The sequence below is a fragment of the Crocuta crocuta genome, unplaced genomic scaffold (genome assembly GCF_008692635.1).
Source record: "Crocuta crocuta isolate KB4526 unplaced genomic scaffold, BGI_CrCroc_1.0 scaffold112, whole genome shotgun sequence".
Lineage (NCBI taxonomy): Eukaryota > Metazoa > Chordata > Mammalia > Carnivora > Hyaenidae > Crocuta > Crocuta crocuta.
This window is the reverse complement of record NW_027528818.1, coordinates 5,887,371-5,910,049: the sequence shown is the minus strand read 5'-3', so window position 1 is coordinate 5,910,049 and position 22,679 is coordinate 5,887,371. Positions and strand designations below refer to the sequence as shown.

Here is a 22,679-nt window from a genome sequence, read left to right as displayed (position 1 = left end):
CCAGCTTGGAATTAAGCTAGTAAAACTGCCTAGTGATTTATCATTTGGCCAGTTTTTAAGGTGCTATTTTTTATACCATGATGTCAGATGTATAGTATTCCTTAGATAATTATATGGGAAAGATTCTCGGTAAAAATGAGAGAGACATGTAGAAGGATTTAAATTAATTGTGCCTCCAAATATTTTGTGACTTAGTTCATGACAAAAATGTTACAGGAGACGGAGTGTAAGAAGTATGTTACAGGAGATGGGGTGTAAGAAGTGTGTCACAATTTTATTATTTAGTCCTGAGTTTATTCTTCTTAAGTTATGGTTGGTTGTTTTTTGCGTTCTTCCTCCTGCTAAAGAGGATCCTTTTGTTAATTTGTTATTAAATTTTACTTCCTTTTGCCTAGGAACATTTAAACCCTCGTACAGATTTCACTTGACCCTCTCTCTACCTGTTGTTGCTTCAACTAGTAAGAAAATGCCAGTAAGAATCTACGATCTGTGAAGCTGAGAGCTGTTTATCTTCTGGCTTCTTTTGTTTACCTTTCTGTTCACTCCTACCTTTCTCCTCTTCTTCAAATTATACAAATGTACAATTAACTCAATTATAAAAAGTTACAGCAGTTCAAAAATACACAACAAATATGAAAATTCCCTTTCACTGTTCTCTTCTGTAGGTCATCTTCTTTTAAAGAATGTCCCTATAAAAGGTTCAGTTTCCTTTGTGCACAATTACGTTTATGTGTACATAAACTACACACACACATTTCAGGACAGTTCTTCGAGATTGTTTGGTTTTCATTTGTTTCATTTTTTTAGCTTCATAAATGAGTGATATTATTCCCAATATTCTGCAACTTAGACTTTATTTTTCATAGTGTTGCTCCATGTCTGGGCATAACTTAATGACAGTCATCAGTAATTTTAAGGGCTATGTGGGAACTTGTTTGTGTGTGTGTTTCCCCCCACCATTACAGTGCTATGGTAAATGTCCTTGTACATCATTTTGCACATTTTTATTTAGCATGGATTGTTAGAAGTAGAAATTACTGGGTTAAAAAGTATGAGAATTTGAAATAGTGTCAAATTTCCTTCCTTAAAGGTTCATCAGTTTTTATTGCCACAAACACTGTATTGTGAGCTTATCTTTTATTTTATTACTAACACTGAAAATTATCCGTTCTTTACATTTTTGTTATTTTGAGGGAAGCATCTGCTTTATAATTCCTAAATTTTTATGAGTGGAACGGCTGTATATGCTTTCTTGTGGCCTTTGGGTTTCTTGTATGAATTGCCTGCTCATACCTTTTTCCCTTTTTTAAAAAAATTTATTTTTTAATTAACATCAAAGCTAGTTAGCATGTAGTACAACAGCGATATTAGGAGTAGATTCCAGTGATTGATCCCCTATGTATAATACCCAGTGCTCATCCCAACAGGTGTCTTCCTTAATGCCCCTTATCCATTTAGCCCATTCCCCCTCCCATAGCTCCTTTAGCAACCCTCTGTTTGTTCTCTATATTTAAACGTCTCTTATGTTTTGTCCCCTCCCTGTTTTTATATTATTTTTGCTTCTCTTCCTATGTTCATCTGTTTTGTATCTTAAAGTCCTCTTGTGAGTGAAGTCATATGATATTTGTCTTTCTCTGACTAATTTTGCTTAGCATAATACTTTCTAGTTCTATCCAAGTAGTTGCAAATGGCAAGATTTCATTCTTTTTGATTGCCCAGTAATATTCCAGTGTGTGTGTGTGTGTGTGTGTGTGCGCGCGCGCATGTGTGTACACATATATATACATACGTGTGTGTATGTATATATATGTATATACACACACGCGTGCGCGCACACACCACATCTTCTTTATCCATTCATCCATTGATGGACGTTTGGTCTCTTTCCATACTTTTGCTATTGTCGATAGCACTGCTATAAACATTGGAGTGCATGTGCCCCTTCGAAACAGTACCCTTGCATCCCTTGGATCAATACCTAGTAGTGCAATTGCTGGGTCGTAAGGTAGTTCTATTTTTAAGTTTTTGAGGAACCTCCATACTGTTTTCCAGAGTGGCTGTGCCAGTTTGCATTCCCACCAGCATTGCAAAAGAGATTCTCTTTCCCCGCATCCCCGCCAACATCTGTTGTTGCCTGGAATTGTTAATTTTAGTCATTCTGACTGTTATGAGGTAGTATCTCATTGTGGTTTTAATTTGTATTTCCCTGATGATGAGTGATGTTGAACAGTTTTTCACGTGTCTATTAGCCATCTGGATGTATTCTTTGGAGAAGTGTCTGTTCATGTCTTTTGCCCATTTCTTCACTGGATTATATGTTTTTTGGGTTATTTTTTTCCCATTTTAGTTTTCAACTTCTTGGCTTATAGGAGTTATGTACATATTCAGGACTTTAATCCTTATTTATATATTGCAGAAATTTTCTTCCTGTTGTACTTAGGTCTTAACTTTATGCTGGGTATCTTTTATTGTGTAGAAGTATTAGTTTCTATGAGATAAAATTTCTTTACTCTTTTGTGGCTTTTAGGTCTTGTATAAAAAGACTTTCTACTTCAAAATTTAAAAGATATTCCTAAATATCTTTAGTGTTCCTTATAGTTGTTCTGCTATGTTTACAGTTTGTTATTTAATCATCTGGAGTTAATTTTTATATACTGATGTGAGGTAGAAGGTAGCTTATTACCTGCAAGTAGACTGCCAGTTCCTCAACAATATTTATTGATAAGTTGTCATATTCTCTACTGATTTAAATGCCATCTTTAGGGGACTATGGCTGCTCACTTGTGGAGCATGCAACTCTTGAACTTGGGGTTATGAGTTCAAGCCCCATGTTGAGTGTAGAGGTTACTTAAAAATAAAATCTTTAAAAAATAAATGAAGTGGCACATGGGTGGCTCGGTCATTTGGGCCAAATTTGACTCTTGATTTCAGCTCAGGTCATAATATCAGAGTCATGAGATCGAGCCCCACCTGGACTGGCTCTGTGCTGAGCAAGGAGCCTGCTTAAGATTCATTCCCTTCCCTTTTCTTTCTTTCTCTTCCTCCCCTCCATCCTCCTCCTCTCCCTTTCCCTCTGTGAGCTCGCTCTCTCTCTCAAATGAATGAATGAATAAAATGCCACCTTTATTATGAACTGAGCTGTGAAAAATAATGTAGTGAATTGTGGATATGGTGTCTGGTTGTAACACACATCAAAACTTATTATAAAGACATTAAGACTGCGATATTGATACCAGTATTCAAGTTTCTGTTCTTATCTGTCTCTTAATCTAATACTGTGTCTTTAGAATTTTCTTGCCTTTACATGCAGTTTTTGCTTATATGTGAACTGTGGAATTAGCTTGTCTGCCAAAAAGTTTCTTTTGGAATTTTTAATTCGAATTGCGTTTAAAAGACAGATTACTGTTTGGGGTGGGGATATCTTAAACAATATTAAATCTTTGTATACAAGAATGCATGTATCTATTTAATTGTCCTATAACCTTGGTGAATTTGTAGAGTAATTTGTAGCATTACTCTACATGTTTTTTTTTCATTACAGTATTCTGAATTTGTTTTTTTAATGTTTATTTATTTATTTTTGAGAGAGATTGTGAGCAGGGTAGGAGGGGCAGAGAGAGGGGGACAGAGGATCTGAAGCAGGGACCACACTGACAGCAGTGAGCCTGGTATGGGGCTCAAAGTCCTGAACTGCAAGTTCATGACCTGAGCTGAAGTTGGAACCTCAACCGAGACACCCAGGTGCCCCATCTCTTTAACAGTATTCTAAATGAATGTTATTACAGTTTTTGTCAAGTTGGTATCCTTATTAAACTCTGATAATTAAGTTTAGTTTTTCCAGTTGATTTTAAAAAATTTTTCTATATAAGCTATTATATTAATCTGTAAACATTAGTAGTTTGGTTTCTTTCAGAATTTATTCCTCTCTTTTCCACGCCTTATTGCACTGGTGAGGGTTGCAAAAGCTGCTAACAGAAACAGCAGTGTACTTGCTGCCTTCTTTATCTTTAGACATAAAGTTTCTCACGGTCCATCCACCATAAAGGTTGCTATTTTTAGTAAATATGTGGTAGTTACCCTTTATTTAGTTGAGAAGTTATTTTTCCCTTTTTATGTTTTATCTTTTCAGTAAACCTACAGTCTATATGTGGCCAGATTTATTTTGCTTTCTTGTGTGGATGTTGATTTGGCTGACTAGAGTACTCTAGGTTCAGATGTTATTTGCTATGTATACATGTATATGCATGTATACACATACATACACAATTTTTTAATTTTTTTTTTTTTTAATGTTTGTTTTTTTTTGAGAGAGACCAAGGGACAGAGAGTGAGCAGGGGAGGGGCAAAGAGAAAAGGAGACACAGAATCTGAAGCAGGCTCCAGGCTCTGAGCTGTCAGTACAGAGCCTGATGCATGGGCTCATGGATCATGGATCTCATGGATCATGAAATCGTGACCTGAGCGAAAGTTGGATGCTTAACTGACTGAGCCACCCAGGTGCTGCTACACACAATTTTTTTTTTTTTTTTTTAGACAGTGCAATATTCTAGTATAGTAGAATTCTCTTCTGGCTTCTCCTGAGCTGAAATCCTGAGCCTCTATTATGTTAATGCAAGTAATAGGTAATTCTTTAAAGTTGAGACAGTGCTTATCCAGATAACTTAGTGCTACATTAAGTGAAACAGGATTTGAATTAATTTCTATTTTAATTTCTTACATAGTTATTCCTTTCCTATTTTTGTATGGCAATTCTTTTATTATTAACTACGTGGGTCCTTTCAAGGCAGTGGCAGATAATATAGAATAAGGTCACAAACTAGCCATTGGGCCAGATCCATACTGCAGCATGATTTGATAAATGAAGTTTTATTGGGACACAGCTGAGCCTATTCATTTATATATTACTTATGGCTAATTTTTTGCTACAACAGGTGAGTTTAGTTGCACCAGAGACCTGAAAATATTTGGTATCTGGCTCATTATAGAAAAGATTGCTGACCCCTGGTATAACATGCGCAGAATTTGGAATCAGAGAGAGGTGGATTTAAATCCCTGCTCTGCCTTTTATTATTACTTGAATTACTGTTTTTCCTCTGAAACCTCAGTTTTCTCATACATAAAATAATATATTCTAATCCATAAGATTATTAAGGATATTAAATAAAATAATGTCAGGATGGTATCTAGTGTGTAGTAAGGATGAAAGTGGTAGCAATTATTTTACCAGTCATTAAAAGGTTCAGCATTTTTGTGGCTATTCATTTATAGACCTGTGTTTCCAGAATGTCAGTTCTGGTCCTTGTTTGAAATTTTCTTTTTCAGTAGGAAGGACTTCTTTACTAGGAAAAAGAGAAACAAGTCTGTATTCTGATGGTTGTTATCTATTGCCACATAATAAATTTTCCTAAATTTAGCAGCTTAAAATAATTATTTACATGGTTCAGGAATTTAGTAGCCTCTAGGTGGCTCTGCCTAAGCTCTCTTATAAAGTCGTAGTTGAGGTGTTGCTGGGGCTACAGTCATTCGAAAGTTTAAGACTCAGAGATCCATTTCCTAGATGGCTCACTCTCATGGCTTTTGGTAGGTGGCCATATCTCAGTCTCTCTAGAGAGTGTCTTGAGTCCATCAAGGCATAGTAACTAGCCATGAGAGAGCAAGGAAGACGCCACAACACTTTTAATGTTCTCTTCTCTTGACAGAACACTCCATTACTTCCTTCACATTCTAATTGGTAGCATTGAATTACCAAGTATAACCTATATTTGAGTGGGAGAAGAATGAAACAATTTTTAGACATATATTTTTAACTACTATTTCTACATTCAGGACACAAATTATTTACATTATTCCTAAATGCAAAATACACTTGCCCCTCCCAAGGCCTTCAAAAATCTCATATCATTACAGCATTGGCTCCAAGTCCAGAATGTTACATATAAATGAGTTGCAGGTGCTGATAAGTTTTCTTGAATATGGTTCTTTAGTATAGTTAGTATAGCTCTTTACATATAGTTCTTGATATGAAGTCCTGTGTCAACCTCATATTCAGTATAAATTGATACAAGAGGAATAGGGTACCCAGTGTTGATATTCTTGTTCAAGAGGGGGTGATGAGGGGGAAATGAGAGGTACACAAGAGTTACCAGTTCATGTCAGTTCTCAAGTCCAGTTGGGCACAGGATTAGGACTCATGATGTAGGAGTAATTATCTTATGGCTCTTGGTTTTATGTTGTGGTTTCTTGGTTCCACCCTCTGCATCATCTTTTCTTGTTCTTAAAAGTTGGCATTTGTGGGACACCTGGCTGGCTCAGTTGGAAAAGCTTATGACTCTTGATCTTGGGGTCATGGGTTCAAGCCCCACGTTGGGTGTATAGATTACTTTCTGAAAATTAATTATTTGCAACTTAGCAGTTTTTCAGTCTGCTTCCAAAATTTGGGGGGGTCTTTTCATTTTATACCATCTCTGTTCCTTTCACTACAGATTTGCCATGATTCTGCCCATCTAATTCTCTTAAAACCTTTATGAATCTTTTGTGACTCTTACTAGAATCCACATGCATGGATATCTTTGTCTACCTTGAGCACTGAGAGGACAGCACGCTTAAGTTTCTTAGAAGCTTTGTTGTTTGAGAGGATCTGTGATTCATACCTTAAAATTTTTGAGGGAGCCTTTTGGGTGACTAGTAACTGAGGTACCCATCTTTCTGAGTTCTGAGCCTTAAAGGAATCTCCCTCCCTCCTTGGTCTTTGATAGGCTCCCTACTCAGCATGGAGCCCAACATAGGACCTGAACCAAGATCAATAGTCAGATGCTTAACCAACTGAGCCACCTAGGCACTCCTGAGTCTTAAAAGATTTTAAAGCCAAACTCTTCTTTCCCCGTTGACAAACTTTCTTGGCACTTCTCTGAATTTGATCTTTGCTCAGCAACCATTTCCTGAGCAGCTGAGACTTTTCAAAGCCATAAGTCTTTGTTTCATTTGTTTCTTTTTCTTGCATTTTTAATACAAGCTGCAAGAGGAATCAGATGCTCCCTTAATGACCTTTTTTTGAGGGAGGAGAGTCTGGAAATCCCTCTAGCTAGATCACCCCATTCATTTGATAGATTTTATAAATATTACTTCACTTTCTGCCTCTACATGACTATAACATGTCTCACTTGCAGCCTTTTCAAAATCCAGACTCTATTAATAGTCTAGGTGGGGTTCTTTGAGCTTCCATTAATGCTTTTCTCCAAGTCTTTCCACCTTTTCCCACTCTCTGGAACCAAAGTCAGTCCTTATTTTAGATTTTTATTGCAGCAGCATCCTCCTTTCAGGTACCAAAATCTGTCTTGGTTATCTGTTGCTGCTATTGCTTACACATAGCTTTAAATAACAAACATTTATTATATCAGAGTTACTGTGGGTCAGGAATTCAGAAGTCACTTAGTTGTATGATTTTGAAAGATGCAAGGTCCCTCAGGAGTTTGAAGTCAAGATGTCAAGCCAGGGCGTCTGAAGAGTTGAGTTGGGAGAATCTGCTTCCAGGATGTCTTCCTCGTACAGCTAGAGGCCTTTTCTTGGTCACCTGGGTCTTTCCATAAGGTAGTTTGGGTATCTTCACAACATGGCAGTTGGTTTCTTCTGAGTGGTCCAACAGAAAGCAAGGAAGAATCCACAGTGCTTTTATGTTCTGATCTTGGATGTTATACACTTTGATTTCTAGCACATTTCATGTGTTAGAAGTGAGTCAGTAAGTATAGCCCATAATTAAGGGAAGCAGGGAACTAGGTTATACCTTTTGAAGGAGAGAATTAATTTATGGGCATATTTAAAAATACCACATTGGTGGTATATTTTAGAATGATTTTTTTTCATTTTTCAGTATCAACAAGTATTACCAAATAAATAACCAATTATACAGGTAGCTTTTAGATCTACTGCTTGAAGACTAAATAATAAAGATTTTTTAGCTTATTATCACATATTTGTCAGTGATTTCCAGTCTGTCTTTTGAAACATCCATAGTTTATACTCAAGAGCTATTGTTAATTTTCAGTGTCAAAATTAAAAAAAAATTTTTTTAATGTTTTTATTTTATTTTTGAGAGAGAGAGAAGCAGAGCCTGAGTTGGGGAGGGGCAGAGAGAGAGGGAAGGAGAGAGGGAATATGAAAAAACAGGCTCCAGGCTCCGAGCTGTCAGCACAGAGCCTGACATGGGCTTGAACCCACAAATTGTGAGATCATGACCTGAGTCAAAGTCAGTTAACTGACCGAGACCCCCATCCCACCCCCCAGGGTGGTCTTTTTTTTTTAATTTTTAAAATATTTTTACAGTGTCAGATTTTTAATTTATCTTATAGTTACTCATTATTCCATCACCAAATACTTGAGTGTTTTCTGTATATTCTGCTAGGCCCTGAGCATACAAAGATTACGAGGAAGACAAGGTCTCTTCCACCAAGGAGTTCACAGTCTAAAGGAGAAATACCTATATAAACAAAGTATTGTGACAGGCAAAATATATATCATAGTGGCAACAGAGAGTAGAGAATGAATAACTGACAAGGTTAGAGCGGCATAACTAAGAAAAAGCATAGTCCAAAGCCATAGAAATGAACATTTCTAGAATTGCAAGTAGTTTAATGTTGGTGGATGAACTTACATACTTTTATGTTTTGCCATGGTTGCAGCACCAGGTCTCCACCTGTTTTCAAGAAAATTTTTTGAAGAGGTTACAGTGTTCTCTATCATATGTGGAACTGTTAAGAGGGCTAGGTACTCATAGGCGTATGAACACATATAACATGTAATATTTTTTAAAAGTTTTTAATGTTTATTTTTGAGAGAGAGGGAGAGACAGAGTGTGAGCGGAGGAGGGGCAGAGAGAGAAGGACACAATCCGAAGCAGGCTCCAGGCTCTGAGCTGTCAGCACAGAGCCTGATGCAGGCCTCAAACTCAAAAGCCCCAAGATCCTGACCCGAGCTGAAGTAAGAGGCTTAACTGACTGAGCCACCCCGGCGCCCCAACTAGTAGTATTTTTTATGAGAGTTTTAAAGGAATATTAGATTAGTGATTGATCATTATTAATCAGATTACTATGCTTTTAATTAATTAATACTTACTGCCTACAGCAAACATGTCTGACAAAGAGCTAAAGAAGCTACGTAATAAACAAAGAAGAGCTCAAAAGAAAGCCCAGATAGAAGAAGAGAAAAAAAATGCAGAAAAAGAAAAGCAGCAGAGAAATCAGAAAAAGAAAAAGGATGATGATGATGAAGAAATTGGAGGTCCAAAAGAAGAACTTATCCCTGAGAAACTGGCCAAGGTACTTACTAAAGAGTTTCACAATTGAGTGAAATTTCATGACTAGCTATTATTTTATACTGTCTTATTCAGCCAATTTGATTATAGATTTTTGGAGTGAAGAATCTTTTTTTTTTTTTTTTAGTCTTTCTCTCTCTCTTTGTCTCTCTTTTTTCTGATCATACTTCACATTTAAAACTTGTAGTAATAATCCTGATCCACAGTAATCTATATGGTATGGTGGAAAGTTTTGGCTTTTGAGTCATTCTGATCTGGGTCCATGTATCAGCACTTAAACTTCACTGTATGTCTTGGACACTTTGTCTAACCTCTCTGATGATTTTCTCATCTGTAAAATGGGATGAGTAAAAATTCCTACTAGGCAGGAATGTTAGGCTTAAAGGAACTATATGCACAAAGAAGATAGCACCTGTTACAAGTGGTAACGTGCAACTTTTTATATCTACAGACCAAACTGAGCTTTTGTTAAAGAGTGAGTGTATATGTATATCTCTCACCCATGTGTCGGTTTACAGTACTACTATATTGGTCTGTGCTGTTTCAACCTAATGTCTTCAAAGTCCCTAAATATTTTCCCCCAATGCAAAATCATATCTGCCGTTTTTAATCATCAAGCTGAAACCAAGGTATTCACTATCACATGAGCCACACAGAAGTACTTGTGTACTTCTGGCTCTTGACATTCAGCTGTTCCATGTGAAAACGAACAATTCTTTTATGTTAAAGCAGTAAATATAGTAAGCACATTGCCCTACACTTCAGTATTAGCCTTGCTAGTAACCAGAAAATCAAAACCAACTGTTTTATAGTGAAGAAAAATTATAATACATAGTAAGTAGAGTTGGAAAATAGTTTTAAGATTATACCAGAGCAGATGGACAGTAATATCTCATAGCAGTGTTGCTGTTTAAGAACCATAGAGAACTCTAGCTTGATTTCAAAGGATATAGTGACATCTTTTCATAAATAATTGTTTAACTATTTTAGGAACAAAAGACATTACATTTTTATTTTAGGTAGTTTATTGGAAGAATATACAGAATAGGAAGGAAGCACAGAAAATTGACCTTTTAGGCCTCATGGAGAATTGCAGTTATTCAGGGATAGTATCACCTTCAAGAGCCTTCCATGTTTATGCCTCAACTTACTACTACTGCCCCTAACTTGTGTGCCACGACCATTCTTTCCCATGACTTTTCTTAATGACTTTTTTCTTTGTAACACTTCGTATCTCACATTATACTTTTTTAACGAGAGGATCTATTTGGATTGTTTAGTCCTTGTCTAATAAAGGGTAATCCCACAGAGCAGTATTCTTATACCAGCACACCAGGTCTCCTTATTGGGTTTTCCTTTTTGTTGTTGTTGTTTTTTGTTTTTGACTTGAGTTTTCCTTGTGTCCAACTTATCATGTTTGCTTTAGGGTCAGTTGCCAAGTTACAGTCTAATTATTAATAGCTATAGAGGATTGTAGAGTCTCAGAAGAAAATAATGGCTACAGAAAGTGCTTTATTTGGAAGGAGCCCAGTGGAAGGCACCCTGATCCTGGGCTGCTGTTTAACATATACTTTTCTTGCTTGTTGGGCACATAACAGCCTTCTCTTCCTAGGATAACTGCCTCCAGGATGCCCCCTTGTAATAGCAGCCACACTTACTTATATCCCCAGTGTGGTAGCAGCACCAGATTATACCAAGCCATCATAACGAGGTATGGCATTGTAGGCTGTTTTAAAAGCTGCCTGCCAAGTCTGGATCTACAGTCTTTAGATTGTGATTTTTTGTGATCCTATATTTTATCATTCTTCATGTGATAAGTGGTATATTTAGTGTCATTCAGTATTTCATATATATAACATAAAGTAAAAGCATTGTTACGTTAGCAAGGAAAATAGGAAAAGGTTTAGTGAGTGAGTTTAGTAGTAGTAGGACTGAGTATAAACCTGAAGTCCTTGTTTCTCCAGCTTGCCATGAGGCAGTAAATTGTTATTTATGAGTTCCCTCACGTACCACCATCCTATGTACCTCCTCGCCTTCAGTCAGTACTCATCTCAGCCGGACTATTTTTCCCTTATGTGCACACACACATTCTTTATCAGTGTGTCATTTATATTCTGGCTGTACAAGGTAAAATAGTTTCAAGCTTTTTGCTCCCTATGCTGGGAGCATAGGGAGCTGTGCTCCTATATAACATAGTGTAACACGGATTAGACTTCACATCAGTTTATAAATCTAAAAATTGCATATGATCAAAACCATCCTTCCAGATCTCTTATATTGACCATCAGTCCCATTGTACATTTCTTTAAGTAAATTCAGATCTTCATGACTGGCTATAGTGTTTTATTTTGTTTTGTTTCCCCTTTCCCGTCCCCACCCCTATAGTTTTTTACATATATGTGCTGCCAAGGGACGCCTGGATGGCTCAGGTGATTGAACTTCTGACTTCAGCTCAAGTCATGATCTCATGGTTCGTGGGTTTGGGCCCTGTGTTGGGCTCTGTGCTGACAGCTTGCTCAGAGCCTGGAACCTGCTTCAGATTCTGTGTCTCCTCTCTCTGCCCCTTCCCCAGTCGTACTCTGTCTCTCAATAATAAACAAATGTAAAAATAATAATATATGTGCTATCAAAGCAGGTACTGGATGTAATTTTTTTTTTTGAGAAACAAATGAATATGCATAACTCTGAAAATTTCATCCAGCACTCCACTCAGTGAATATAGGACCCCAACTAAGTTTGATAGAGGTATAACAACCATTTGTTTAGTCCATGTCAGTTTCTGTGTGCCTCTCCTAGTGAGAACATTTTGCTACAGTGATTAGAATTTTGGTACTTAATATATGGTTTTCGTACATTAATGCAAATTAGTGATAGAAATATTCATGTCTGTATGCCGTTACAACTTTAGGAGTTTTCAAGGGTAGTTTTACTTATTTATTTTTCCTGTTCTTAAGTACTGATTTTAGAACTCATCCCTGTTGATATGCTTTTGTATATATAACTCTGTACTTCGTTATGTATATATATGAATGTAGAATGTAGTTAGTTTTATTGTGGTTATGTGCATGTTTAATTAAACACTTGGATTTAGCCTAACAAAATCTTCCCTATGCAAGTAAGGCACACAGAAGCATGTAGGAATAGCAGATCCAGATCTCCTGTGGAGGCATGTATTCTCACTTATTAGAAATGCAGGCAAAATTTCTTTTTTTTTCCCCAAGTTCAAAAACTTGATTTCAGTAGGTATAATGTTTGTATTGACTCCACTTCCCTGTATTCCTTGTATCCATTTTGTTAATAGCAGCCATGTCTCCCTGGTAGTAAATTACCCTGGTCAGTATAGCAGTGCTCATTTCAGGCTTGATACAGCTCCATTAAAATTTCAGTTTACCGTTTTTTACCTTCCTAGGTAGACATTTCTCCCCTGTATGCCACAAATTCCAACTCTGTAGGACATAGTATCATGGGAATAAGATAAGCAAAATATTTACAAAGGTGTGAGAAAAGCATACTTCCGAGGGCCTCTCTTTCCCCTGTCTCTTGGTATTTACAGCTGTTAGAGTGACAGTGCCACATATTGATTTCTTAGAGCACGTATCTTTCAAAATAATGCCAGCCACTTTATATGATAGTAGTATACAGCAAATCACATAGACATCACTTTTTTGTTTAACTTTTTTTTCTTTTTAATACTTTGAAATAATTTCCTTAGCCAGAATCTGTGTTGGTGAAACACAATTACCATATTAGCAGAGGTATGTCAGACAGGTATGGCAAATCCAAATTCCATCAAGGATAAATTGTCACTGCCTCTGTCATGAGACAAGACAAACAGGCACAGATGTTCAGTGCCTTTCTGATAAAAATGGTATTGTTCTCTACCCCCACTTAAGTCTACAGAGAAGAATCATGTGTAAATACTCAGTCTAGGAGTGTAACAATAGCACAATTATATATATAGTAAACATTATACCTTCCCAGTAATGATTACAAGTATGTAATTATTATGACATTAATATAATTAATAAAGGGTGGTAGAGACAGTTCTATAAATATATTGTCACATGCCATATCACATTAGTATGGCATTGGAATAAATATGGATTCTATACAATTTGTATTAGAACAATGCAAGATGGAATCTTTTTTTATAACAGCTTGATTTTACTTTGCTTTGAGTTTTAAAAGAACATTGACTCATTCTGTAATATTCTCTACCTCTCCTTCTTACCCTTCTTCATCCTACTTAACATCTCTCCTCTGTCCCTATCCCTCCACCCCACCCCCCGCTATCTTACCTGTTTATCTCACTGTCTTTCTTTCCCTGATTCTGTTTTATCATCATCTTTATTTGTTGGATAGTTTCTATCTAGAGATGATGTAATATCTATGGTTAAAGACTAGTGAAGAGTTCTAGAGTTCAAAATCCCCTTCCTTTAGACTATGGGAAGTAAAATACGAAAGCATTTCTGGGTAATGGGTAAGTGATTTTTACAACAACAACAAAAAAAAAACAAGGTGTTTTTAATAGAATAACATCACACTCCTCCCCAATCTTGCTTCCATTTGTATAATATCTTTTATTTTTGTTAGGTTGAAACTCCATTGGAAGAAGCTATTAAATTTTTAACACCGTTGAAGAACTTGGTGAAGAACAAGATAGAAACGCATCTTTTTGCCTTTGAGATTTACTTTAGGAAAGGTAGGCAATTAGGGGATAGTGGCCCTGATAAAATTGATCACTATATTTCTTAGACATAGTCACCCAAATCCGGTAGCCTCACCAGTATAAGATTTTTTGCCAATGCAGTTTCCTCACAGAAATGCGTGCTACATGTATACATGTACAAGATGTTGTGGGGAGGTATAATGATACTATTATATCTTCTAGGACATTAAGATCAATAATAGATGAACATAAATAACTAGGATTAAGGTCATGTATAGTAATTACCATGTACATGTGTGATAAAATTAGTTAATGACATAAAGCTTAGATTAGTGCCTAATACACAGTGAACACTGAATAAATGTTGGTTTCATTAGCTGTTGTTAGAGGAGGTGGTGATCAAGGTGTATCTTGAAGGATGAATCATTTCTAAAAAGATGGATAGAAAGGAAGAGGATGCTTTAAGAAAACACAAGCAAGTGTAAATAATGTTGAGGTTTCTGTATTGCCTGAGCCAGATAGAAAATAAACGAGGGGTCTTGGTTGTCTTGTTTAGAATGCCTCAACTACATATAGATACTGATTTTGTGGAATCGAATTGGTGTGTTCCAAGTGGTTCATTGAAAAAAAACTAAGTATATCATTAAAATGATGCATATCGAAGGGAAGAGAACTTGGTTAATAAGATCTGACAGAAGGTTGTTGCTCCAAGCAGTGTAACTGTTCTTCTGAAAGAGATGGAACAAAAATGGTACCTCTGTAGAGTATCCATTTAAAAGTCGTGTTAATTTTTATCAAAATATTTCTATGAGTATGTAATGTAGAAAAGGGGCCAGGAAGAAATAGATAAAATAACAGAAGGTCTCTTGATGGAATGAGCAATTACAATATTTTGTTATAATTGTTTTCCAAAATGATTGTGTTATAAAGCACAGTTAATTATAACTCCCTTTTAAGTAAATATTCTTAAATGGAATACCGAAGTATAAAAAAAGTTGTTCTGCTTAAAGTGAGGAAGGGCAATCTGAATTCCATTCAGTGGGCTTCTTGGTTGTGTTCTAACCTCTGAAGGGCTCTTCAGCATTTGGAATTCATCGTACTGTGAAATGAATAGTAACAAAGGGATGGCAGTATTTTTAGCTTTTTGAGTGTTGGGGTAGGAGAAAAATGTCAGAGGAGCCTGGAGGTTTGACTTTTGTTATTTGGAGAATGGCACCAAATTAGGGAAGTCATAACAGAGGAGGTGATTATAGATGAGACTTAGAAGTGCAGTGAGTTGAGTATTCAGGTGCAGTTTCCATTCAACAGATGGAAGCGCTACTAACGCCTGGGGAGCATGGGGGTAGGAGTATGTGGATGGTATAGAGAGGGCTTAGAAATCACCGAAAGCATAGCCATGGTAAATACTGTACTTTTTGAGGAGGAAGAGAAGCCAGGGATTGATAGGAGAGGACAGTCAGATAGGAGGGAAACCATTTCACATGTCACAAAACCCAAGAAAGGAGATTCAAGTATAAACAATCAAGATTTATAAGTAGTGCAGAAGACCCTTTTTTCTGATTAAAGGAGGTTAACAAATGAAAAGGCTTAAAATTTTGTTCATATGGCATTAGTTCAAATATTGAATGCTATCTAAATTTTTTGTACTCCTTAAAACTTTTTTTCTTAAAGAATATTGTGTGGAAATTATTAGCTAATGTTGCTAATCTGAGGAAATCAATTGCTTCACTCACATTGCAGTTCAGATATGTTTGACTCTAAGTTAGTTTCTCTATTTGTAAGGTCCTACTCCTCCAAAGGAGGGCATCTTATTTTATCAAATGATCAAAATATATCTTTTTCTTTTTATAGAAAAGTTTCTTTTGATGCTACAATCAGTAAAGAGGGCATTTGCTATTGATTCTAGTCATCCCTGGCTTCATGAGTGTATGATTCGACTCTTTAGTACTGGTATGTTTTTTGTTTTCCATTATTTAAGTATTTGATTACAGTAGTTGATAGTGATTGTATTAAGTGCTCTATATAAGTTTGTCATAAACTTAATCATTTTTAAACTGTTGCGTGTTAAATTAGTTAAGGAGAAAAGCAGGGTTCTCTTCTTTGTGATGAAGATCTTTATTTTAAGGCTAGAAATGTTACTTGATTTTGATAATAGAATTATTCAGTCCAGATATTTGGGAATCACCTTTGTTTCTGTTTCTAAAAAGTTACCCATAAGTTGAAATTTTGAATTGAATTTGAAATTTTGAATCGTTCATTATGTAAAGCTTTAAGTAAATTGTTCTAAAATTGAAGAATCTCTTTGAATTGACTAGCTGTCTCCTTATTTATCTGTCTCCAGAATTCTTTTGAGTCATAAAATTTTTGTTAATAAGTACAGGATTAAAAGAACTTTAGGACATAATCAGTGTACTTTTCAAATATCTTCACAATAAGATTTCTAACATAAAGTAGAACTACATAATTTTAGAGAGTTTTAAAGGTAGAGCTTTATGCTAATTGTTTTTCATTTTGTAGTTGAGAAATCTGAGACCCTAAAAGATTAAATGACTTATTCTAGGTAACATAAATAATTAGTAATGAAGCAGGGATGAGAGCTCAGGTCTTCATATTGTTCTTTCTACCACAAGAGCTTTAAATTTAGAGTAAAGTACTCCTGTAGTCAGTTGGTGGTGGTGGTTTGATTTTTAAGTGAATAGAGAAGGGAAATTGAATCTTTAATAGAACAATCTGCAAATGCTATGAAATTACCTGTCTCATGGCTAAATATTCAGCCACATATGAATCCATACTTCCCTAGAAAGAATGAGATCAAACCAGTAATCCCAGTCAGTCTTTTGAAAAATGCGTAATTATCCTGATTAAGAAAGTTGTTTCGGGGGTGACTGGGTGGCTCAGTCAGTTAAGCATCCAATTTTAGCCTAGGTCATGATCTTGCAGTCCATGGGCCCTGATTGCTCAGAGCCTGGGGCCTGCTTAGGATTCTGTGTCTTCCCTTTCTCTCTGCCCCTCCGCCACTCGTGGTCTGTCTCTCTCCCTCTCAAAAATAAACAAACATTAAAACAATTTTTTTAACTTGTTTTGACTTCTGAGAAAAACTAAATCCTTATTTAAATTATATTTATGCTTGTAAAAAAAAAGTGCTTCCTGTTATAGACAGATGTTTTTCAGTGTTTTTAATTCTGAAAGTAAAAAAATAACATAACCACTTCATAGAAAATGGAAGAAGGAATTGTTATTCTTAGAGAAAATAAATTAATTTCTTTCTAGTGTTTTTGTATTAAAAATGTTTTGAAGTGAGTCAGGGAAAAGCCAGGAATAACGGTTTTAAGTCCATTCTTGCTTAGAATGGAGCGCATTTAAGCTGTTTTCAAAATAGCATGTACAGTTTCTTTTTGTATAATCAACTCCTTCCGTAGTAGTAAAATAATATATATACATCTTATGGGTTTAGACACTTCCCTCTGAAATATTAATTAAAAGTGGCATATTTAAGGGGCGCCTGGGTGGCTTAGTCGGTTAAGCGTCCGACTTTGGCTCAGGTCATGATCTCATGGTTCATGGGTTCAAGCCCCGCATCGGGCTCTGTGCTAACAGCTAGCTCAGAGCCTGAATCCTGTTTCAGATTCTGTATCTCCCTGTCTCTCTGACCCTCTCCTGCTCACACTCTCTCTCTCTCTCTCAGAAATAAATATAAAAACAAAAGTGGCATTTTAAAATGTATTTGCTTATAGTGAGTGTGTGGATTGATGACCATATGACTATTTCCCTGGAACAGTTGGATTAAGAATTAAAATGCTTCAGAAGAACAAAGAAAGGCAGAATGGTCCTGATGTAAAAGTCAGAATTATTTAGTGTCCCTGTTAGCTGTATCCATAGTTCCAGGTGTTTAGCTGACATTCTTGTCAGGAAGAGTTAACAAAGTAATCCTTATCTTGACTAAATTTAGGAGGCATTAACGCAGCGATAAGCGATAATTTGGACTGATAAAGACTTTAAAAGGCCTTCAAGAAGTTGGGTACAGTTGTGTACTATATACAAGTATTTGTGAAACTATAGACACACAGAGTAGGAGCATCTTTGATATACCCCAGAAGTTCCTTTAATAAAACTAATAGATTTGGTACTTTTAAAATAAGATTTAAGTTTGAAGTAATTTTTCAAGAACATATTTGTCATGTCAAGTTATATTGTACTAACTGTTGCTTTACAAAGCAACCCTCACAATAACACCTTCTTGGGGAACATGAGGAATAAATGGTACCTTGACACCTTTTTTATTATAGAAACGTCTCTAAGTAAATATTTATTTTAGCTTGGTTATGAGTGCTGTCAAATCTTCAGAATGTTATACTACCAGTATCATTAGTATCTGCTACCTAAACTAATTTACCATATAGGTCATCTTCCTCTCCCCTTTTTAATTATGAAGATGATTTGGTATGTACCCTTTCCACGTTTTTCACCTTTTCTTAAAGTTGTAGGACTTAAAGCAATTTAAACTACATTTTCTGCTTAGTACTAAGTTAAAGATAGGAGCTTAGGTATTCAGTTGTTTCCTTATATGCTTTGAAAATCTGACAGAATTTTGGTCACTTTGATACACAATGAAGCTTATGTCTTCTCTCGTTTGTACAGACCCATTTCTTCCTTTTATCTGCAGATTATTTTCCTTCTGTGCTTATGTATTTCTCCCCCAAAAGCTTTGTTGATACTTTTATTTAACCTGTTCTAGTGTTTTGAGTGGTAATGACTTACAGGTTGTGTTTTAGAGCCTAGTAGTGCGTAGTCATTATCTTGCACAGAGTATGAGCATTTTCTACGCAAATTATTAATGAAAAAAAGTGCTAACCTAGGAACCCAGGGAAACTCCTTTTGCTAACAATCCATCCCCTTTTCAATGCGATTTTTAACCGTTGACAATTACTAAATTAATCTGACAATTACTAAATTAATCCAGTCTGCTAATAAGCTCATAGCATGAACCAAACATTATTTTAATTTTAAGATGTCAGAGGATTCAGAAGCCTCTCAGAAAAAGTTTTATTCCCCATCCCTCAATTATTACTTTTCCTTGATTCACAAGACTTGTTACTGTATCATAACATAGCAAGGAAGCTAATTAGTAGTCTGAGATTTTTTTTACTTTCCTGAGACCTGAATATGTTTTTGTTAGTTTTAGTCACTTTCAACGGATTTTTAGATTCCATCCCCTAAGATTTATTCCATCCCCTACTAATCTTTAGTAATAAAAACTTAACTAGTAAACTTACGATATATGAGGTTGCTCCTTGTCCAAAAGATACAGGTAATAATTGCATCACACAGAATTCATACAACATTCTAAGTTTTACTGCAGTAGAATTTTTTCCCCCCTAATTAATATCTTCCTGGAAATTACAGTTCCAGTCTACATAATGTAGGTGATCAAACAATTAGCCTCAAACCTTTTGTGATTTAGGGAGGAAATGTTTTCAGAAATGGCTATTAGTGGAAGTTGGGAGTTAACATAAATATTTCTTCTTTATACATCCTGAATATATATATATATTTTGTTGTTGTTGTTTTGTTTTTAATTGTGTGGGCTTTTTGTTTTAAAAGCAGTTTTGATTTTTCTTGGGGATTATTTTAATCTGAGGAAAACGAATTAATGAAGGTAATAAAAAAACATGAAAAGCTTAGCTTCCACCTATAACCAGCTAGAATGTAACTATATAGTTACTTTCCCATCTGCATATAGTGTCCCAAAAGCACTTCATGCAAACCCATAAGGCCCATGGATATGACATATTTTATAGAAAACCTATGTTTTTTGATATTAATCTATTTTACCAACTTACTTTCTGTTTTCTCTACATTCCTATGCCCTTGAAATCTATTGATAAATTGCCAAGCCAAGTTGCAAGTACAGCCATAATGGAGCTTAAGCAAAATTCTTTAATAACTCATTTATTTGAACTACCCAATTCAATAGATGATAGAAGAAATGCTATTTAACCAGCAAATGGCATATCAATCAATTATTCAGTTACTAATTATGTGTAGAATATTTCACACAGATGTTTACCACCCAAGAGTTCAGTGTTTTTTAAAACTTGGGTAATGATCCATTAGTGAGACAATAAAGGCAATTTAGTGGGCCATTACTACCATTTGAAAACCTAATATAGAAATAGACTAGAGTAGAGGAGCACGTGGTTTGGTTCAGTGGGTTGAGTGTAGGACTTTTGATTTTAGCTCAGATCATGATCTCAGAGTCGTGGGATCAAGCCCTCAGTTGGGCTCTGGGCCTAGGGTGCAGCCTGCTTAAGATTCTCTCACTCACTCTGCCCTTCTCCCCTGCCCACTCACACTCTCTCTCACAAAAAAAAAAAAGTAGAAAATACCAGAATGCATGGGACAAAATTAGGGTTAGTATTCTGTGAAACCTTTGCTTCACGTAGTAATTTATGTTTATAGGATACATATTTATCAGACTACAAATAGTTGTAGTCAGCATTTTAAGCGACCACCATAGTTCTAACCAGAGGAAAATATGTTTTCAATCTATAACAAAAATAACAACTATATTTTATTGAATTCTATATTTAGCTATCATATAATTGGCTACTTTTTAAAATGTAACTTTTCCTCACTTTGATCCTTTTAGATTCGCTATGTCCTCAGTTTTAGAGATTAAGAAATGAGTTCAGAGAGGTTGTGACTTGTTCAAGCCTAGATCCATACCCAGGTCTTTCTGGCTCAAAGCTTCAGACTGTCTCTCTATACCAAAATAATAATGAAAAAAGCTTATTAACATTCAGTCAGAGAGGTTAGGGGGTCAGCTTTTCCATCTCTGAATCCCAAGGCCTGGGAATATGATTACTAGAGCATATTCATTACAGGAAAATACTTTGGTGGTCCTTTGGAATTTATTATATAGTGATAACTAAATTTATGTAGCCCCTGCAAAGAAAGGTCAATGAAGTCAATCATGGTTTTCTTTTAAAACTAAGTTTTGTAATGTCTTACATGGGTATGGAATATGAAGAAGGTGAGGAAAATGCTGTTGTCTTCAGCACTGCATAATTGCTGTGACATTATCAGGTGGGTGCCTTCAAAGCCCCTACTTTATATATTTGTTTTAAAGTTGAGGGAGACAGCTGCTAGGAGCTTAGAAGACTGGAACTACATCTTTTTTTACTTGTTTTGCTTTCTGGGTTTTTTCCTGGAAATGAATCATTTATCAATGAAATGTCTTTGAATGCCATTTGAAAATTATTATTCTCCTGACACAGATTCTTTACATTTATATGGTAAGCTCATTACGTGTTGAATTATAAGTAGGTTCATTCAGTCTTTACATGTAATCATTTTGTTTCATTGGCCTTACCAAGTAATTTATTTCTGCAAATTCTGTCACAGTATCTAACTGCTAATATTGAGTTTTGTTTTTAATTTGTTCAGCAGTGTGTGAAAGTAAAGATTTACCTGATACAGTTAGAACAGTATTAAAACAAGAAATGAATCGTCTTTTTGGGGCAACAAATCCAAAGAATTTTAATGAAACTTTTCTGAAAAGGAATTCTGATTCATTGCCACACAGATTATCAGGTAATCACTTCATTTTCTTTTGATCTTAGCCTTCTAAAATAATTTTAGTTTTTATTTTAATGGACTCATGACAAAGTTATACATTTCTCACATGAAAGAGGCGTTGTGTATATGTCACATTTTAATTTTAAGAAAACAGGTTAAATATGCTTCCTACAAATTTTTAAATTTCTTAGTTATTACTGTGAATCAAAGTCAGCAGTTTTTCTGGTTCAGCATAGGCTTTTTACAAAGAAGTAAGCATAACTTCATTTAATTATGTTACATATAGTGAAGGAGGGGCTTTCTTTGCTTTTTCTTTCTCTCCCTTCAACATGCTCTTAAGATTCACTTGGATGTGACCATCATCTTTCATTTTCATGCTTATATAAGATATTAAACTGAACAGTGCAAAACACCTAAAACCATGTCATAGGCAAAGGTCTGTGCTAGCAATCCAAAATCTGGACTTGATAGGCCTGGGTGGCTCAGTCAGTTAAGCAAAATTGGGACTTGATAGGATCCTATTGTCAGGCAGTGCTTAATTAGTAGGATGCTTTTAGAACACCTGGCTAAGAGGCCCAGCAGCTTTGTATGCCTTGTGGAATTCTGAATTCAGCTTTTTGGCTCATACCATCAAGTTTGGGTATGTCTCCCCTCCCACACTCACACCCCCCACTCCCATACACATTGAGTGGAGTATTCCCACAGCCGCAAATTATGGGATTTGTTTCGAGAGAGTGGGAGCAAGGGAGAGGGGCTGAGCAAGGGAGAGAGAGAGAAAGAAAGAATCCTGAGCAGGCTCCATGCTTAGTGCAGAGCCTGACACAGGGCTCAATTCCACAAATCTGTGATCATGACCTGAGCCAAAATCAAGAGTGGGACACCTGGGGCACCTGGGTGGCTCAGTCACTTATGTCCAAGTTTAGCTCAGGTCATGATCTCGTGGTCCGTGGGTTTGAACCCCATGTCAGGCTCTATGCTGACAGCTCAGATCCTAGAGCCTGCTTCAGATTCTGTGCCTCCCTCTCTCTCTGCTCCTCCCCTACTTGCGTGTAAACACGCTCTCTTCGCGCTCTCTCTCAAAAATAAATAAAAGTTAAAAAAAAAGAAAAAAAGAATGGGACACTC

General features: G+C 35.9%; 1 protein-coding gene across 2 annotated transcripts in view; it reads left to right on the top strand.

Moving 5' to 3' along the window:
- Positions 1-22,679, top strand: part of NAA15 (N-alpha-acetyltransferase 15, NatA auxiliary subunit) — an 81,924-nt gene that overhangs the window by 54,419 nt on the left and 4,826 nt on the right. The window contains exons 15-18 of one of the 2 annotated variants that reach the window (XM_077755962.1): positions 9,118-9,311; positions 13,901-14,009; positions 15,828-15,926; positions 21,426-21,569. In XM_077755962.1, coding sequence (XP_077612088.1) covers positions 9,118-9,311; positions 13,901-14,009; positions 15,828-15,926; positions 21,426-21,569 — 546 coding nt within the window. Of the gene's footprint in view, positions 1-9,117; positions 9,312-13,900; positions 14,010-15,827; positions 15,927-21,422; positions 21,570-22,679 lie in introns of both variants that reach the window. The other variant, XM_077755961.1, reaches the window with a different exon arrangement.